The sequence below is a fragment of the Thunnus maccoyii genome, chromosome 23 (genome assembly GCF_910596095.1).
Source record: "Thunnus maccoyii chromosome 23, fThuMac1.1, whole genome shotgun sequence".
NCBI classification, from domain to species: domain Eukaryota; kingdom Metazoa; phylum Chordata; class Actinopteri; order Scombriformes; family Scombridae; genus Thunnus; species Thunnus maccoyii.
Genome location: NC_056555.1, coordinates 26,144,453 through 26,161,474, shown reverse-complemented (window position 1 = coordinate 26,161,474; position 17,022 = coordinate 26,144,453). Strand labels below are relative to the sequence as shown.

Sequence of the window (17,022 nt, the reverse complement as noted above, 5' to 3'; positions counted from 1 at the left end):
TTTTGTGCATGCCAGTATGTTATATTTTTGTTTGTAAGATAGACAGTTTTGAATTGCAGTGTCAATCATTCAATTCTATTGAAAAACCTACAAAGAGTAAAATCAGCCATAGGTAGAGCTGAAGCTACAATCTCATGTTAGTAGGTGAAGCATGCTATGCACCAAGATAACATGTCACACAACAACACTGAGCAAGATTTTGGTATTTCAATTGCATGAAATGTATCAGTTACAGTGTCAATAAGCAGATCACCTGTAGGTATAGGCATTTTTCCACCTTCAACTCTACTAAGTTCTGCTCTAAGCAGGACTCAAACTCACAGTCTTTGGGTCTGGAATGAGTTGAGAAGTAACATGAGCTCAAACCACTGGACTACTCACACATGCTGTGTTATATGGGAAAAGTTGTATTTAACAAGCATATCAATCCACATTTTAGGTAATAATGTTAATGTAAGCTAAAGAGGAATTGAATTCTGGCACAGGATAAAGATGTGAGGCAACTTTGTACATGAGAGCAATATTATGAGGAGCGCTGCAGTGAGCAGGTATCGAACACACAACCTTGTCATTTAAGGTATTGCTGATCAGGAGAGCAGTGTTCTAAACCACTGACCACTGTAGAAATTGCGTGTGATTGCTGAAAGTGGATTCAGATTGCATAAGTGGAAGCTGAACACTATTGAAAAATCTAGCAAGATTAAAATCAGCAATGGGTGGAATTGAACCTACAACCTCCTGTTTGTAAGACAGACATGCTATGCAGTGAGCTAACATATCACACAGCAATACCAGGCCAGATTTTGGTATTTAGTCTGTCAATTGCATGAAATTGACAAAGGCTGAGCTCAGTTCAGCTGATTAAGCTGATTGACATCACGTGGAGTCCTTCACCCTTCAACTCTACTGAGCTCTGCTCTAAGCGGGGCTCGAACTCACAACCTTTGGATCTAAAAGGAGTTAAGAAATGACATGAGCTTAAACCACTGGACTACTCTGACCATATCTGGTGATTTGGAAAAGATGTATTTAACAAGAATAGCAATCCACACTTTAGGTAATAATGTTAAAGTGAGCTAGAGAGGAATTGAATTATGGTACATGATAGAGATGTGAAGCAACTTTGTACATGAGAGCAATATTATGAGGAGCACTGCAGTGAACAGGTATCAAACACACAACGTTGTTATCTAAGAGATAGCTGATCATGAGAGCAGTGTTCTAAACCACTGAGCCAACAGACATTCCCAGTAATGAGAGGAAAAATCTCCATTTTGATGATGAAAATGTATTTGTCTCAAACTAGAGCTTGAAGCCCAGAGATTTGTACATCATTAGTGAAAGCAAGACTAGTTTAACATGAGAATGAATGATATGTGTAAAAAGTGTTTGAAGGAAGAGAGAATCTGTAAGTTTAAGAAACTGCAGTGAGAGGAGACACACATCCTGCAGACTGTATTGCAGTCAATGAGAACATGACAGCAACTCTCTATCAATTAAGGTTCAGATCTCAAAAACTAAAGTCCTATGTGAAATGTATTTACATGTTGAGACAGAGGAAGCTTGTGGCAACATACTGAGGCAAGATATGTGCTTGAGGAGTTAAAATTGTGGGAGTGAAAGCAGTTTAGAAAATCTTTTCTGGTCTAAAAATATCTGTACTCTCCACTGTGCCTGATCACATGACACACTGGTGAGACCTGAAAAAGTCTAAAACACCCCTGACTTTGGGCTTAAATTGCTGAAAAACTACAAAAGATATCACTAAACAATCTGATAACTTTGAAAGTTCAAAGTTTTGTGAACTTTTTACAGTTTGAATGGCGTCCGTACGATAAGGGACGTCCGAGCAGTTGAGTGTCAAAGTGACCAAGGTTCCAACTCGGTTGGACGGTTCGTCTGCCATTATAAATTTTAATGTTTTAAAAAATTATATAAAGTCGCTGAAACATGTTACATTTCAGAAAAATACAAGCACACATCTGCTGAATGAGTTGCACAGATTGACAGTTGAATGGTTTTTATAGCACAAAGTATGCAGCAGTTGAAATGCGGCAAAAAACGTATGGAAGACGGAATAAGAATAAAGAGTGAGAAGAACAACGTGTGATTGCTTTCAGTAATACTGAAAGAACAAATACAAGAACTGAAAGACGTTTAGCTACAAAACGTGTTTCCAAGCTGTGATATCTGCCAGAGGAGGATTACTGACTACTGACTATGTAGAGCCCAAACTTTTACACACAATGATATTTTTATATTTGTTTGATTTATGACATAAAAATTAAATATGCATTATTGTTTGCTGAAAATTTAGAGTTTTACATATCATAGAGAGGATGTGTTTACATCTTGTCAATTAAAAAATCACCACAATATATTATTTGTCAAGGGCCTAAACTTTTGCATGCAACTGTATTTATGTCTGTGGTTAAAATGGTGTCAAAGCTTTTGAGTCAGTGGCGACACCTGCTGGACACTACTGGTATTACTGGTATTACATCTGTTTAAAGGATCCAATCACAGCTCAGTTTGTGTATTTGTTGGTTGTAGCAGCCTGGAGGTTTTTACATTCTCACTCAATATGTTCTAATTTGACCAGTTTTAGGCCAACTGATAACAAATCAATAAAACTTTATTCCTGTCAGACACTCAGACCTTCATGTTTGGACAGAAAATGAACAGAAATATATGTGAAGTGATGAGGAGGCGTGTTGGAGAGACTCCTGTCAGTATAATCCTGACTCTGCTGTCAATATTCAGACTTTGTTCAGTGAAGTTTAAATGATTCAAACTGACCACTTTTAAACAGCTCAGCTGCTTTTACACACAGCAGCAGAAGAAGAAAAGTTGTGGATTTGAGTTCATGATGATTTTTTATCATTTTTACATGTTGCTGCTTTGACCAAGTCACCAAGTTCTTCAAACACTCCTGGACTGAAATTAGAGAATTGATCTATGATGCTTTTAAAGAGTGTATAGACAATTCTATTTTATCACCTAGCATGAAACAAGGCATAATCACATTTATACCAAAACCACATGAAGATAAATGATCCTCAGACAGCTGGAGACCTTTGACCCTTCTGTCTGTAGATTAGAAGCTCCAAGCTCATGTCTACACTAACAGACAAGCAAGATAACTGATGGAACAATCTGCGTTTATCAAAGGGAGAAATATTGATTATCATACTCAATTAATCTTAGATTTTCTTGATTATAATTCACTGATCTCACATGAAAAGTTTATTTTATTCTTAGATTTCTTTAAAGCCTTTGATACCTTAGAACATCCCGTTTTATTTAAAACTTTGGAAATGTTTGGTTTCAGAACAAGCTTTTGTAATGTAACTCATCTGCTTTATAAAGATATTAACAGTAGTGTGTCTCTTAGCCACGGCTTTTCCAATAGATTCCCAATTAAACAGGAAATTCAGAAAGGATGCCCGATTAGTTTTATTAGTTTATTATTTATTTTAGCCACAGAAATGATTGCGATATTACTTAAAAACTCCCAAATATTCAAGGTATCAAAATACTGGTTGAATGAATCCATAATTATCCACTTTGCTGACGATACAGCACTGTTTTTATAAAACTAAATTATGATTATAAAAGCCATTGATAAGATCAGTCTTTCCTCCATCAGCATCAAGCATCATGTCTGACTTTGAACCTTAGAAAATGTGAAGTTGTGGCTGTTCATAGCAGTGATCTGAGTAGCACATCCAATATCCCAGTTAAAGAAGAGGTGAAACACCTCGGTTTAGTGGAAACAAAATAAATGCATAGCAGAAAAGATTTAAATGTTATTGAGGTTGAAAGCTGTTCAAGTCTTTAAATCACTGGCTCTGATTTATCTATGTTGGGTTGAATTATTTTGTCTAAAGCTGAAGGTTTATCAAGGTTTATCTACCCTTGCCATTCTCTGTCCACTTCACCAAAAGTGATAAAGTCATCTAACTCCATAATTTTTAGTTTATATGAAGAAACAAAACTCATTATTTATGCAGAACACATTTAGCCTGTATGGTACCATATCCCTAATAAATATTTAATAAATATTGAAAGGAAAAAATGATGTTTACCAGCAACTTTTCACCACATAATTCCTTATTGTGGAACAACAGAGTTATTGTCATAAATAGAAATTTATAGCTGAATAGTTAACAAAGGTTTAACATTCAACATGATTTACTGGATTCAGATGGACTCTTATTATCCTTTGATGAGTTTACCAGTAAGAAATAAATTACTATTTCAAGAAAAGGAAATGACAGAATCTGTAAAGCAGTTCCTGTTCCTTTACTCTGAATGATACAAAGCAGTTTGTTTCTCTTCCATTACACCGTCTTTGCCTTCTTTAAAAGCTGATGATGTCAATTTGTTGGATAAAAGATGTGATAACAGAAAAATTAGTTTGATTTTTATTAACTCTAATTATTAATTTCTTACACTGAACTGTAACTTTATTCTTGTATTTTATTATATTTCAGCTTGTTTTTATTGTCTGTTCTTGTAACTCTTTAATGACTGTGTTTAACTGTATTTAAATGTAATTTTATAATGTGTTTATTTTGCACTTTGTCTCTTTGCTTTCAATGTTTGATGTAAAGAACTTTGAATAACCTGCTACATAAATGTGCTGTATGAATAAACTTGCACTTTTTTATTAAATATATGAAGAACATTTGATTTAAAGTCTCGTTCTGCTGCGTCTCATTCAAGTTTCCATCTGAACAAACCAAAGAAAAGAAACTTCTGAGCCACAAAACATCATTTATTAACCTCAAACTGTTACCTGTAGCAGTACCACCTCTGACCTGCAGGAGGCTCCCAAACACCTGGAAACACAACATTATTATACTGAACTTCACATGTTAATATGATGCATCCAAACATCTGGAAACACATTATTATACTGAACTTCACATGTTAATATGATGCATCCAAACATCTGGAAATACAATATTATTATACTGAACTTCACATGTTAATATGATGCATCCAAACATCTGGAAATACAACATTATTATACTGAACTTCACATGTTAATATGATGTTTCTCTAATATCTTGTTGAATTTACATGTCAGGAAACGGCTGTCAGCTCATTCTTAGAAAACAAACAGGAGCAGTTTGTGTTTGTTGGGAGGAGATGATGAAAACATACAGAACAGAAAAATAATCTCACAGTTAACATCATGAAGCCTTTTATTTCCATCTGATGCGTCTGAGCTGCTGCAGTCAGTCTGCAGGACGTCAAACAGCTGCTGGAAACTTTCCATCAACATCAACATGACTGAATGAGTTTCTGACTGTTTGTGTTTGTTTATTTGTTGTTGACGCTGCACACGTGTTAACATTCTTTATTTGGGTAGTTAAATACAGCGGTGGAAGCACTCAGAGCCTTTACTTCAGTAAAAGTACCAAAACAGCATCAGTGCATTTAGTTTCTGATTAAAACAAAGTGTAGAAAGACTTGATCAGAATATTTATGGCCAATACTGATCATCATTTTAAAGTGATTACAATCATGTATAACAGACAAAACATCAACATCACGTTTCTTTCCGAGCTGGAAAAACTCTGAATCTAATGGTCCATCCATGCAGTTGTCAGCCCCGTGATGCTGCTGGGAATGATCAGCACCACTTCAGTTATTCTGTCAGTGAACAGTCAGCAGTGTGCTACATGCTATGCTCTTCCTTTGCTCAGAGGCTTCTGGACAATAAATGATGGAAACACAACCTGTCACACCTTAAACAGGATCATGTGATCCGGCCATCAATCAGGGAAATGTGTCTTTGACAACAGACCAGAAACACTGTTAGAGACAGTCAGTGTTCATGTCTGTGTTGGTAGTTTATCATTCATCATTTTTATTATATCACACATGTATTGATTCCATACAGAGACATACAGTCTGCTGCACATAGAAATCAATGTCAAACAGCACAGATGCTCCTACATCTGATACTGTACACAGTAATAGATGATGTTGTGATGCACGATGACTGACTTCAGTACAGCTGTTGTAGAGATTTATAGATTTATTGATTGATTTATGATGTTTACAGAACAAAACTCATTTTATTTATTTTCTCCATCAGTAGAAGAAAAGTCTGCTCTTTCATTTGGATGCAAGTTTGCAGTTTAGGTTACTTTTATCTCCTGCACTCTTCAAAACAAAGACCTTCTCACAATCCTTCAGATCTGGAAATTTACCCCGACCTTCAATAATGTTGGTTATCTTGAATGTTTCATAGGGGGGGATAAGCACCTCTTCCTCATCTTTTTCAAGGGTTGGATAATGCTTCAGGTAAGCTCCTGAACAGGTCTTAATTTTAAAGCAGGTCTTGCTACCAAAGTCATCAAGGTCTTTTTTTTTAGAGCTGGAGGCAAACGCACCAAACCGAATGATGTGGTTAACTTTGCCAGTGAATGCAACATTGGTTTTTCTATAAGTAGTCTGACAGCCTTGGTTTTTTTGGTTTCTATTCAGGATTTGTATGGCAGTAGTCAGCCAGTAATGTAAAAAATGGAATTTGAAGGAGCTGTCATAGATGGTCCTATTGGTCCGGACTGCTTCATTGAATTCATCATAAAGTTTTTTATCATTTTTATTATTTTTGTAGCCAGATGTATAAGCACAGATTGCCCGCATGTGGTTTTTGGTGAGAGCCTTATCCTCTCGGTCTTTCTGTTTCTTTGAACATTTTTCTGCTTTTTTCCAGGCTTCTTCAAATTTACCCTCATTCTCTTTTTTGAAATATTTTTTCTCAACTTTCTTCTTCATCTTCTTGTCGCAGCCTTTGTACATGTCATCAACAGCATTAAAAACCATGCTCAGTCGAATAGAGCTGGAGTTCTGGAGGGCAGAAGAAGGAAGGAACAGGTGATGTTACACAACAAAGGTTTTATGGTTTATTCAAACCAACTTATATAAAGTGCAGCAGTAAATACAGGTTGAAGGAAACGTAATGCAGTCTGAATGATGTTTTCTGTCAACATGATGAGAAAATGTTGATACTGAACGTGTCAATAAAACGTTGACTGATAACATGTTTTATTGTTTTGCAGACTAATATCAGCTGGTAGTGACACAGCAATATTTAGGTTTTTATGACTGTGGTTTATGGCACCTGGTTCAGGTCAGAGAAAGATCCTGGTCTCTGTTTAATACAGAGAGAAAGTTTATGAACATTGAAGTGAAAGCAGCATCTTTCACTAACTGTAACCAAACACTGAACACACAGGACTGAGGATGTGAACTCTGCACTTTGAGCGCTGGTTTAACAGTGTTTCTGTGTGTTTATCCTCCTCTACAGCTCTGCTCTCAAACATCATTCAAGCAGCCATTACGTTTGTTACCACAATGGGAAAACTATTTCCTAGTATATAAAGACATTTAGTAGGAGACAGGGCTGGAACTGAGCTGACAACCAACTTGACTTCATGGAATAAAACAAGATGATACCGTCCACTCACAAGTTGGTTACATACAAACCTTAACGTTCAATACACTCAACAGGTTTGACTGATCAATCCTCTGTTGTATAAAGACAATAAAACTGAAGCTTAAGACTGTTAGCAGAATGTGTTACTCACCACAATGGGCAGGTCCCTGCGTGGAGTTTGCATGTTCTCTCCGTGTCTACGTGGGTCTCTGCTGGGTTCTCTGGTTTCCTCCTACCATCAAAGACATGTATGTTTATGGCAAACTGTTTTAACATCATCAAAGCACACTCCTATCTGTAATTACATTCTAGATATCCAGAATAGCATTTCTGCTAGTCAAAATGGTATTCTCACTAGTCAGAATGGTAATTAAAGATATACAGAATAACATTCTTACTAGAACAAATTATATTTCAAGATATCTACAACTGACTGTACTAGTCAAAAATACATTACGATATCTTAAAATCTTTAAAAAGTATAAGTGGCCATTTTAACATTTAATAGCTGGATATTTATTGCAGATATATATAATTTGATTCTTCCAAGTCAAAATGAACATTTCTGAAATCCACAATTCATTCTTCCTAGGAGAAATGACGTCACTTTTGCCATTCGTGTGTATTGGGCTTTCAATTTCCGATATCCACAATTACATTCTGGATATCTAGAATAAACATTCTGGATATCTGCAATACAATTCTTACCAGTCATAATTCTAATTTCAGAAATCCAAAATGAAAAAATACATAAATACATTTTGACTAGTAAAAATATCATTATGGATGTCCACAATTTCAATTTTACTAGGAAAAATACAGTTTTGGACATCTATATAAATATTGTGGATATTCTTCCTATCCAGAATTCAGTTGTAGATACCTGAAATCGTAACTGATGTAGATCAACGTACTGTGTTTTGGGCAGTGGTTGGTTTTTTGCTCTGCTGTTTTCAACATGGCGGTCGCGTTACAAGTAATCTCACTGTACAGCTAAACAGTAACTAAAATATGTTTCTGAAAACATTTGAGGTGAGAAATAGGCAACGCAGTAACAGAATCTTGATTCATATTTGATCAGCGCTGCCTAGTTTGATAGTTTGATCTGATCATCACTCAGTAACAATCACCTCTGAGTTCAGGACATGCGTAGTGCGACATCTAGTGACCACTTTTGGCGGGTTTTTTCTTTTTTCACTGAAAGCAAATGCCGACTTCAGTTATGACTGTTAAGAATTGTATTTCAGATATCCAGAATGTTTATTCTAGATATCCAGCATGTAATTGTGGATATCGGAAATTGAAAGCCCAATACACACGAATGGCAAAAGTGACGTCATTTGTCCTAGGAAGAATGAATTGTGGATATCTGAAATGTTCATTTTGACTATGAAGAATCAAATTATATATATCTGCAATAAATATCCAGTCTAGCTATTAAATGTTAAAACGGCTTGCCATAGTATGTTAGGGTTAATACTCCTGTCAGAGTTCCTGAGCAAGAAACTGGCAAAAAGACCTGGAGTTGATCCCCGGGCGCTGCACTGTAGCTGCTCCTAGTGTGTGAGTGTAGGTTGGGTTAAATGCAGAGGATACATTTAGTTTCAATGTATGTGAGTGATGAGAAATTCTTAGGCTAGATGGGAACACTTCACACACATGTCTCGTTATTGTCAGGACTTTTTCTACAAATCTGTCACACATGGTGTTGGAGTGGAAAGTAAATGTAAAAATGTCCCTCACTGTTAGCAGAATGTGTTACTCACCACAATGGGCAGGTCCCTGCGTGGAGTTTCCATGTTCTCCCCGTGTCTGCGTGGGTCTCTGCTGGGTTCTCTGGTTTCCTCCTACCATCAAAGACATGTATGTTATGGTTAATACTCCTGTCAGAGCTCCTGACCAAGAAACTGGCAAAAAGACCTGGAGTTGATCCCCGGGCGCTGCTCTGTAGCTGCTCCTAGTGTGTGAGTGTAGGTTTAGTTAAATGCAGAGGATACATTTAGTTTCAATGTATGTGAGTGATGAGAAATTACAATAAATAAATGTTAATATTAATCTTAAACCACCAGACAAGGACTGAAAGTCTTAAAGCAGCAAGTAGGACTAGAACTCCTCCAATGATCAGGTGGGAACGCTTCATCTCTAGACGCTCTTCAACGCTGGAGCTCTGACTTTGAAAAAAGCTTCTTGTGGTTTTTCTACCACAACATGAAGTTACACTTCAGATGTTGTTTCATCAATCAGAAAACACACAGCACATGTCTCGTTATTGTCAGGACTTTTTCTGATGTTTCTACAGATCTGTCACACATGATGTTGGAGTGGAAAGTAAATGTAAAAATGTCCCTCACTGTTAGCAGAATGTGTTACTCACCAAACAATAGATGGGTGGCATAAGGGCTGTAAGTACTGTAGCAGCCATGATGATTGTGCAGGGCACTGCCATCTCTGCAGTCAGGAAAACAGCTGTACAACGTGAACATACACAAATAAAGAAGTGTGACATGCTGACTGCTGGTCAAAAGGTTTGGTTAGACAGCAGGTTCTTAATATTTCTACAGGACTCATGGTCGTCTCTTTTTATAAATACCATAGACACACAGCTCACCACAAAGCCACAGCTTGTCACCATAGTGACACACAAATACATAAAGTTTGTAAAAACGTTAAAACATAATGTTATTGCATAATAATGAACTCAATACACTGATAAATGAAGACATCTATTAGGTTCAATTATTATTAAGTGAATCTGGTGTAAAATCCTGATCTTCATATTTGAAAGTATTTCATCATTAGTGTGTCAAAGAGTTTTTACCTGTGTTGAACACTTGCTCTGAGATGCTGAGGAGGCAGGAAGAGCAGAGAGGAGTCAGACTGCAGAGGTTTTATAGTCTGTCAGAGACGACACGAACTCTCTGTGGTCACATGATTTCACCTCCCCTCCCTTCTCTCACTATATCTCATCTTTTCTGTTCAGCTTTTGTAAAAAACTGCAAATGAAGGTGTAAATAAAATGTATGTAGAGTTGAAATTGTTCACAACTCTACAGATTTGCTACAACTTATGTAGAATGCAGCCGTCCTCCCAAGAAAAACAACAGTACAGGTCTTAAATTCAGTCGTTAAAAGTGACGTATAGTTACGTTTGAGTGACAGACGCCATCTAGTGGCCGTAGTAATTATGACCCGGAGAAGTGACGTCTACATAAGGTGATAAATTTCCTTATTAGGAGGAGGCGGGTTGGATGGCTGGTTAGACAGATAGATAGATGGCAAAAAGTGGACTCAGCTGCAGGAGACCGCTGTTTGATTCACGTTTCCAACTGAGAGTCGGGACAGTTTTTTAAAAACCATAACTATGATTGTCGTGTTGTTTGCTGTTGCCATGACGATGAAGGTTGTCCAACTTTAAGGAAGTAGAAACTTTAACCCAAACCATGTTTCAAAGGATCATTTGAACCCAAACCAGGATCTTTCCCTAACCCTGACCAGACCTTCACCACAGTGTCGTCACACCATAAAACATTATTTTTTATGATTCCTGCTGATAGAGGACGTATGAAGGACATAAATGTGTGGTGGACTGTAGCATGTCTACTCAATTACTCTTTTCTTTTACATGTTCTTCACAGAAAATAACCCAAGGTCATGAAGTTTCAGGTTGAAAGATTATATCCTTGTATAATTTTCTTTTGTTAAAAATTAGAAATGAGTCATTTTGACCCAAACACCACTTAAAGGTTTAGTATCTATATAAGGACAACCTGCCTACGCAACACCTCTAACTGACAAAGCTCAAAGTTCTACAATGCACCAAGCAACACCCAAGCAGCAGTTTCCATCAACATGAACCACATCTTCACGTGTCACATGTATCAGATCTCAAGTGGTTTTTCAGTCTGTGAAGTGAAGCAAACATCCGTTCAGATTTCTCACCCTTGGTGTTGACTGGGGAGAATGCACTCTTGACGTTTGCCATCTCCCTACACTAGTATAACAGGTTAATGAAGAAAAGCTGTACTCATTATGATACTAGTGTTAGCTGGTTCTGATGGACTCCAAAATCTAATGCAAGTGTCAATCTGGACCACAGCTGTAGTAGCAGTACCTGATGATGCAGTGTACCTGTGGTAGAAGCAGTAGCAGTAGGAGTAATTGTAAATTTATTTGCTAGAGGTTTTATAAGCTTCCTTGGTACCATTTATACTTTTTCATTTTAATTTTTACATGACATATAGCTGCTTCAAAGTCGGGGCAAACCCCCGTAGAGATCCATGACACAGAACATAAAACAACATGACACAGACAATAAAACACAAATAAACACAAAAACTTTACACATACCCTTTAAAACTTCTCTTCTGTAGACATGCTTCACCAAGCTGATTACCCTGCTCCGCCCCATGGTGTAAACAATGATGTAAACAATAGCCATAAAAAATAGCATTTCAATCAGGGGAGACAAGTGAATGAAGCAAAAATAATTGTTTATTATACAGAAGATGTTGATGATTGAGTGTTACTGTGTCAAAAGTCTTTGGCGCTGCGACTCTACAGACAGATTCTGAATCGAGGGACATCAGTCCTGAGCAGCAGCAAGATAAATCCCCCCATGGAGTCCAGACTCTGCTGGAGGCTGATGACTTCTGAGATTTATAAGGCTGATGAGGTTAATGAAGCGATGCACTGATGAATCTACGAAGACTGGGCAGTGGCTCTTCAAAAAGATTCCCGATTAAATGGGGAATTCAGCAGGGATGCCCGATTAGTCCTTTATTATCTATTTTAGCTGGAGAATTGATTGCGATATTCCTTAAAAACTCCCCAATATACAAGATATCGAAATACTGGGGAAAGAATTCATGACTAGCCAATTTGCTGACGATACAACACTATTTTTAAAAAACAAGAATATGGTTAAAAAAGCAATTGACAAGATCAATCTTTACTCCATCAGCATAAAGCATCATATCTGACTTTGAACCTTAGAAAATGTGAAGTTGTGGCTGTTCATAGCAGTGATCTGAGTAGCACATCCAATATCCCAGTTAAAGAAGAGGTAAAACACCTCGGTTTAGTGGAAACAAAATAAATGCATAGCAGAGAAGATTTAAATGTTATTGAGGTTGAAAGCTGTTCAAGTCTTTAAATCACTGGCTCTGATTTATCGATGTTGGGTTGAATTATTTTGTCTAAAGCTGAAGGTTTATCAAGGTTTATCTACCCTTGCCATTCTCTGTCCACTTCACCAAAAGTGATTAAGTCATCTAACTCCATAATTTTTAAGTTCATATGAAGAAACAAAACTCATTATTTACACAAATCACATTTAGTCAGGGATTACGTTAATGGGGGATTGTGGCTTTAAGAGTCAAATGGTTAAAACAACCTCAATCTATACGGTACCATATCCCTAATAAAATATCTAAATTGGAGGAATTGAGTTTGTTGCTTAAATGTGATTTTGAGGTGCCCAAAATTAGTATTTTAGTATCTTTTGATACATTTTAAGTAGGGCTGTAGTCTCCTGATCGGCTGGTTGATTAGTTGGTCAATATGCTCTCCTCCGACCAAATTCTCATTGGTTGAATAATTGCTGTGTTACTTTCATAAGGAGAAAAGTGCTACATCAATAGCTGCATGAATAAACTTGCACGTTGTTATTAAATGTATGAGGAGTTTGTTAGCTGCTGAATCCAAAGAGACCCGAGAACATTTGATTTAAAGTCTCGTTCTGCTGCGTCTCATTCAAGTTTCCATCTGAACAAACCAAAGAAAAGAAACTTCTGAGCCACAAAACATCATTTATTAACCTCAAACTGTTACCTGTAGCAGTACCACCTCTGACCTGCAGGAGGCTCCCAAACATCTGGAAACACAACATTATTATACTGAACATCACATGTTAATATGATGTTTCTCTAATATCTTTTCAAACAGCTGATGTTGAATTTACATGTCAGGAAACGGCTGTCAGCTCATTCTTAGAAAACAAACAGGAGCAGTTTGTGTTTGTTGGGAGGAGATGATGAGTGATGAGTTTATTCTTTATTCAGTTAGTTATGAGAATATTGAATTGAATCAGAATCAGCTTTACTGTCATTGTCAACAACATTATAGTGCTGATAAAAAGTAACAAACCACAACATCAATCAATATTTCAAATAAAATCAAAAATGAAAACAATACGACAATAATAATTTTTAAAAGAAAGAAACAGTTTTACTGGCTTTTGAGGCTTTTGGACAATAAATGATGTGGAAACACAACCTGTCGCACCTTAAACAGGATCATGTGATCCGGCCATCAATCAGGGAAATGTAAGAAAGTAAGTAAAACTTTATTTATATGGCACTTTTTTAAACATGTTACAAAGTGCATTACATCGATATTGACACACAAAGAAAAGAGGACAAGAAAACCAAAAAAGACACATTCAGGAACACATACAGACATCACGCACATACGAACACAGACAGCATACAGTCATCGCCAGGAGCTCATACTTGAATTTATCGAATTTAATGGGAAAGCCATCCTAAAAAAGTACATTTTCAGGTGTTTTTTGAAACAGTCAACAGACTGATCTGATGGAAGCTGGGAGATTGTTCCACAGTCTGGGTGCCAGGGCAGCAAAAGCACAGTCGCCTTTGGCTTTTAATTTGGCACGCGGTGCGGCCAACAGGTTTTGGTTGGAAGTGGAAATGGACATGTTGTTAGGAGCTAAACCGTGTACAGCTGTTGTAGTGATTTATAGATTTATTGATTGATTTATAGTTTACAGAACAAAACTCATTTTATTGCATTTTCTCCATCAGTAGAAGGAAACTCTGATCTCTCGTTAGTGCGCAGCTTTACAGTTTAGGTTACTCTGATCTCTTGTACTCACCAAAACAAAGACCTTCTCACAATCCTCCAGATCTGGAAATTTACCCTGACCTTCAATAATCTTGGTTATCTTGAATGTTTCATAGGGGGGGATAAGCACCTCTTCCTGGTCTGGATACAATGAATAATGCTTCAGGTAAGCTCCTGAACAGGTCTCAATTTTAAAGCAGGTCTTGTTACCAAAGTCAGTAAGGTTTGTTCTTTTAGAGCTGGAGGCAAACGCACCAAATCGTATTATCTGGTTAACTTTGCCAGTGAATTCCTTATCGGTTTTTCTATAAGTAGTCTGACAGTCTTGTTTTTTTTGGTTTCTATGCAGGGTTTGTATGGCAGTAGTCAGCCAGTAATGTAAAGAATGGAATGGGAAGGTGCTGCCATAGATGTTCTTACCGGTCCGCACTGCTTGATTGAATTTTGCATAAATGTCATTGGATGTATAGACACAGATTGCCAGCATGTGGTTTATGGTGAGAGCCTTATCCTCTGGGTGTTTATTTTTTGAACATTTTTCCCAGATCATTTTCAATGTTCCCACATTCTCTTTGTTGAAATATGTGCTTTTAACTTTCTTCTCCATTTCCTCAGTGCAGCCATCGTACTTGTCATCAACAGCTTCAGGAACCATGTCCAGTGGAATTGGATCCGGTGGAGGTGGGGAAGAACCGCTCTAGTGGGCAGAGGAAGGAAGGAACAGGTGATGTTACACAACAAAGGTTTTATGGTTTATTCAAACCAACTTATATAAAGTGCAACAGTAAATACAGGTTGAAGGAAACCTAATGCAGTCTGAATGATGTTTTCTGTCAACATGATGAGAAAATGTTGATACTGAACGTGTCAATAAAACGTTGACTGATAACATGTTTTATTGTTTTGCAGACTAATATCAGCTGGTAGTGACACAGCAATATTTAGGTTTTTATGACTGTGGTTTACGGCACCTGGTTCAGGTCAGAGAAAGATCCTGGTCTCTGTTTAATACAGAGAGAAAGTTTATGAACATTGAAGTGAAAGCAGCATCTTTCACTAACTGTAACCAAACACTGAACACACAGGACTGAGGATGTGAACTCTGCACTTTGAGCGCTGGTTTAACAGTGTTTCTGTGTGTTTATCCTCCTCTACAGCTCTGCTCTCAAACATCATTCAAGCAGCCATTACGTTTGTTACCACAATGGGAAAACTATTTCCTAGTATATAAAGACATTTAGTAGGAGACAGGGCTGGAACTGAGCTGACAACCAACTTGACTTCATGGAATAAAACAAGATGATACCGTCCACTCACAAGTTGGTTACATACAAACCTTAACGTTCAATACACTCAACAGGTTTGACTGATCAATCCTCTGTTGTATAAAGACAATAAAACTGAAGCTTAAGACTTCACTCTGACTGGAGACATTTTTATTAACATGTTTATTCACTGCTGCAGTTAAAAGACTAAATTAAAACCTCTCCACTCGCTGCACTTTGTACCTTGATGCAGCTTTCACTTCCTCCCTCACAGGAAACAACGCTGGAGCTCTGAATCTGAAAAAAGCTTCTCGTGGTTTTTCTACCACAACATGAAGTTACACTTCAGATGTTGTTTCATCAATCAGAAAACACACAGCACATGTCTCGTTATTGTCAGGACTTTGTCTGATGTGTCTACAGATCTGTCACACATGATGTTGGAGTGGAAAGTAAATGTAAAAATGTCCCTCACTGTTAGCAGAATGTGTTACTCACCAAAAAATAGATGGGCAAGATAGAGGCTATAACTCCTACACCAGCCATGATGATTGTGCAGGGCACTGCCATCTCTGCAGTCAGGAAAACAGCTGTACAACATGAACATACACAAATAAAGAAGTGTGACATGCTGACTGCTGGTCAAAAGGTTTGGTTAGACAGCAGGTCCTTAATATTTCTACAGGACTCATGGTCGTCTCTTTTTATAAATACCATAGACACACAGCTCACCACAAAGCCACAGCTTGTCACCATAGTGACACACAAATACATAAAGTTTGTAAAAACGTTAAAACATAATGTTATTGCATAATAATGAACTTAATACATTGATAAATGAGGACACCTATTAGGTTCAGTTATTATTAAGTGAATCTGGTGTAAAATCCTGATCTTCATATTTGAAAGTATTTCATCGTTAGTGTGTCAAAGAGTTTTTACCTGTGTTGAACACTTGCTCTGAGATGCTGAGGAGGCAGGAAGAGCAGAGAGGAGTCAGACTGCAGAGGTTTTATAGTCTGTCAGAGACGACACGAACTCTCTGTGGTCACATGATTTCACCTCCCCTCCCTTCTCTCACTATATCTCATCTTTTCTGCTCAGCTTTTGTAAAAAAATGCAAATGAAGGTGTAAATAAAATGAATGTAGAGTTGAAATTGTTCACAACTACAGATTTGCTACAACTTATGTAGAATGCAGCCGTCCTCCCAAGAAAAACAACAGTACAGGTCTTAAATTCAGTCGTTAAAAGTGACCTTTAGTTACTTTTGTGTGACAGACACCATCTAGCGGCCGTAGTAGAAATGAGTCACTTTGACCCAAACACCACTTAAAGGTTTAGTATCTATATAAGGACAACCTGCCTAAGCAACACCTCTGACTGACAAAGCTTAAAGTTCTACAATGCACCAAGCAACACCCAAGCAGCAGTTTCCA

At 37.3% G+C, this 17,022-nt stretch overlaps 3 protein-coding genes across 6 annotated transcripts in view; 1 reads left to right on the top strand and 2 right to left on the bottom strand.

Annotated features, from left to right (window-relative positions):
* Positions 1 to 17,022, top strand: part of LOC121891005 (T-cell ecto-ADP-ribosyltransferase 1-like) — an 86,905-nt gene that overhangs the window by 38,511 nt on the left and 31,372 nt on the right. The gene's annotated exons all lie outside the window — the stretch shown is intronic.
* Positions 6,007 to 10,396, bottom strand: LOC121891004 (ecto-ADP-ribosyltransferase 4-like). Of its 3 annotated transcripts, XM_042403706.1 has the most exons (5): positions 10,278 to 10,392; positions 9,834 to 9,925; positions 9,226 to 9,306; positions 7,611 to 7,691; positions 6,007 to 6,870 (listed from the first exon to the last, which is right to left on the bottom strand). In XM_042403706.1, exons 2-5 carry the CDS (start codon positions 9,903 to 9,905, stop codon positions 6,133 to 6,135), a joined length of 972 nt encoding a protein of 323 aa, XP_042259640.1. In that variant the 5' UTR covers positions 9,906 to 9,925; positions 10,278 to 10,392; the 3' UTR covers positions 6,007 to 6,132. The 3 variants fall into 3 exon arrangements, with proteins under 3 accessions (XP_042259640.1, XP_042259642.1, XP_042259641.1); XM_042403708.1 differs by lacking the exon at positions 9,226 to 9,306 and having other exon boundaries at positions 10,278 to 10,396; XM_042403707.1 differs by lacking the exon at positions 7,611 to 7,691 and having other exon boundaries at positions 10,278 to 10,391.
* Positions 13,268 to 16,612, bottom strand: LOC121891007 (T-cell ecto-ADP-ribosyltransferase 1-like). The gene is made up of 3 exons (XM_042403714.1): positions 16,527 to 16,612; positions 16,083 to 16,174; positions 13,268 to 15,016 (listed from the first exon to the last, which is right to left on the bottom strand). The coding sequence occupies exons 2-3, from the start codon at positions 16,152 to 16,154 to the stop codon at positions 14,303 to 14,305; spliced, it is 786 nt and encodes a 261-aa protein (XP_042259648.1). The 5' UTR covers positions 16,155 to 16,174; positions 16,527 to 16,612; the 3' UTR covers positions 13,268 to 14,302.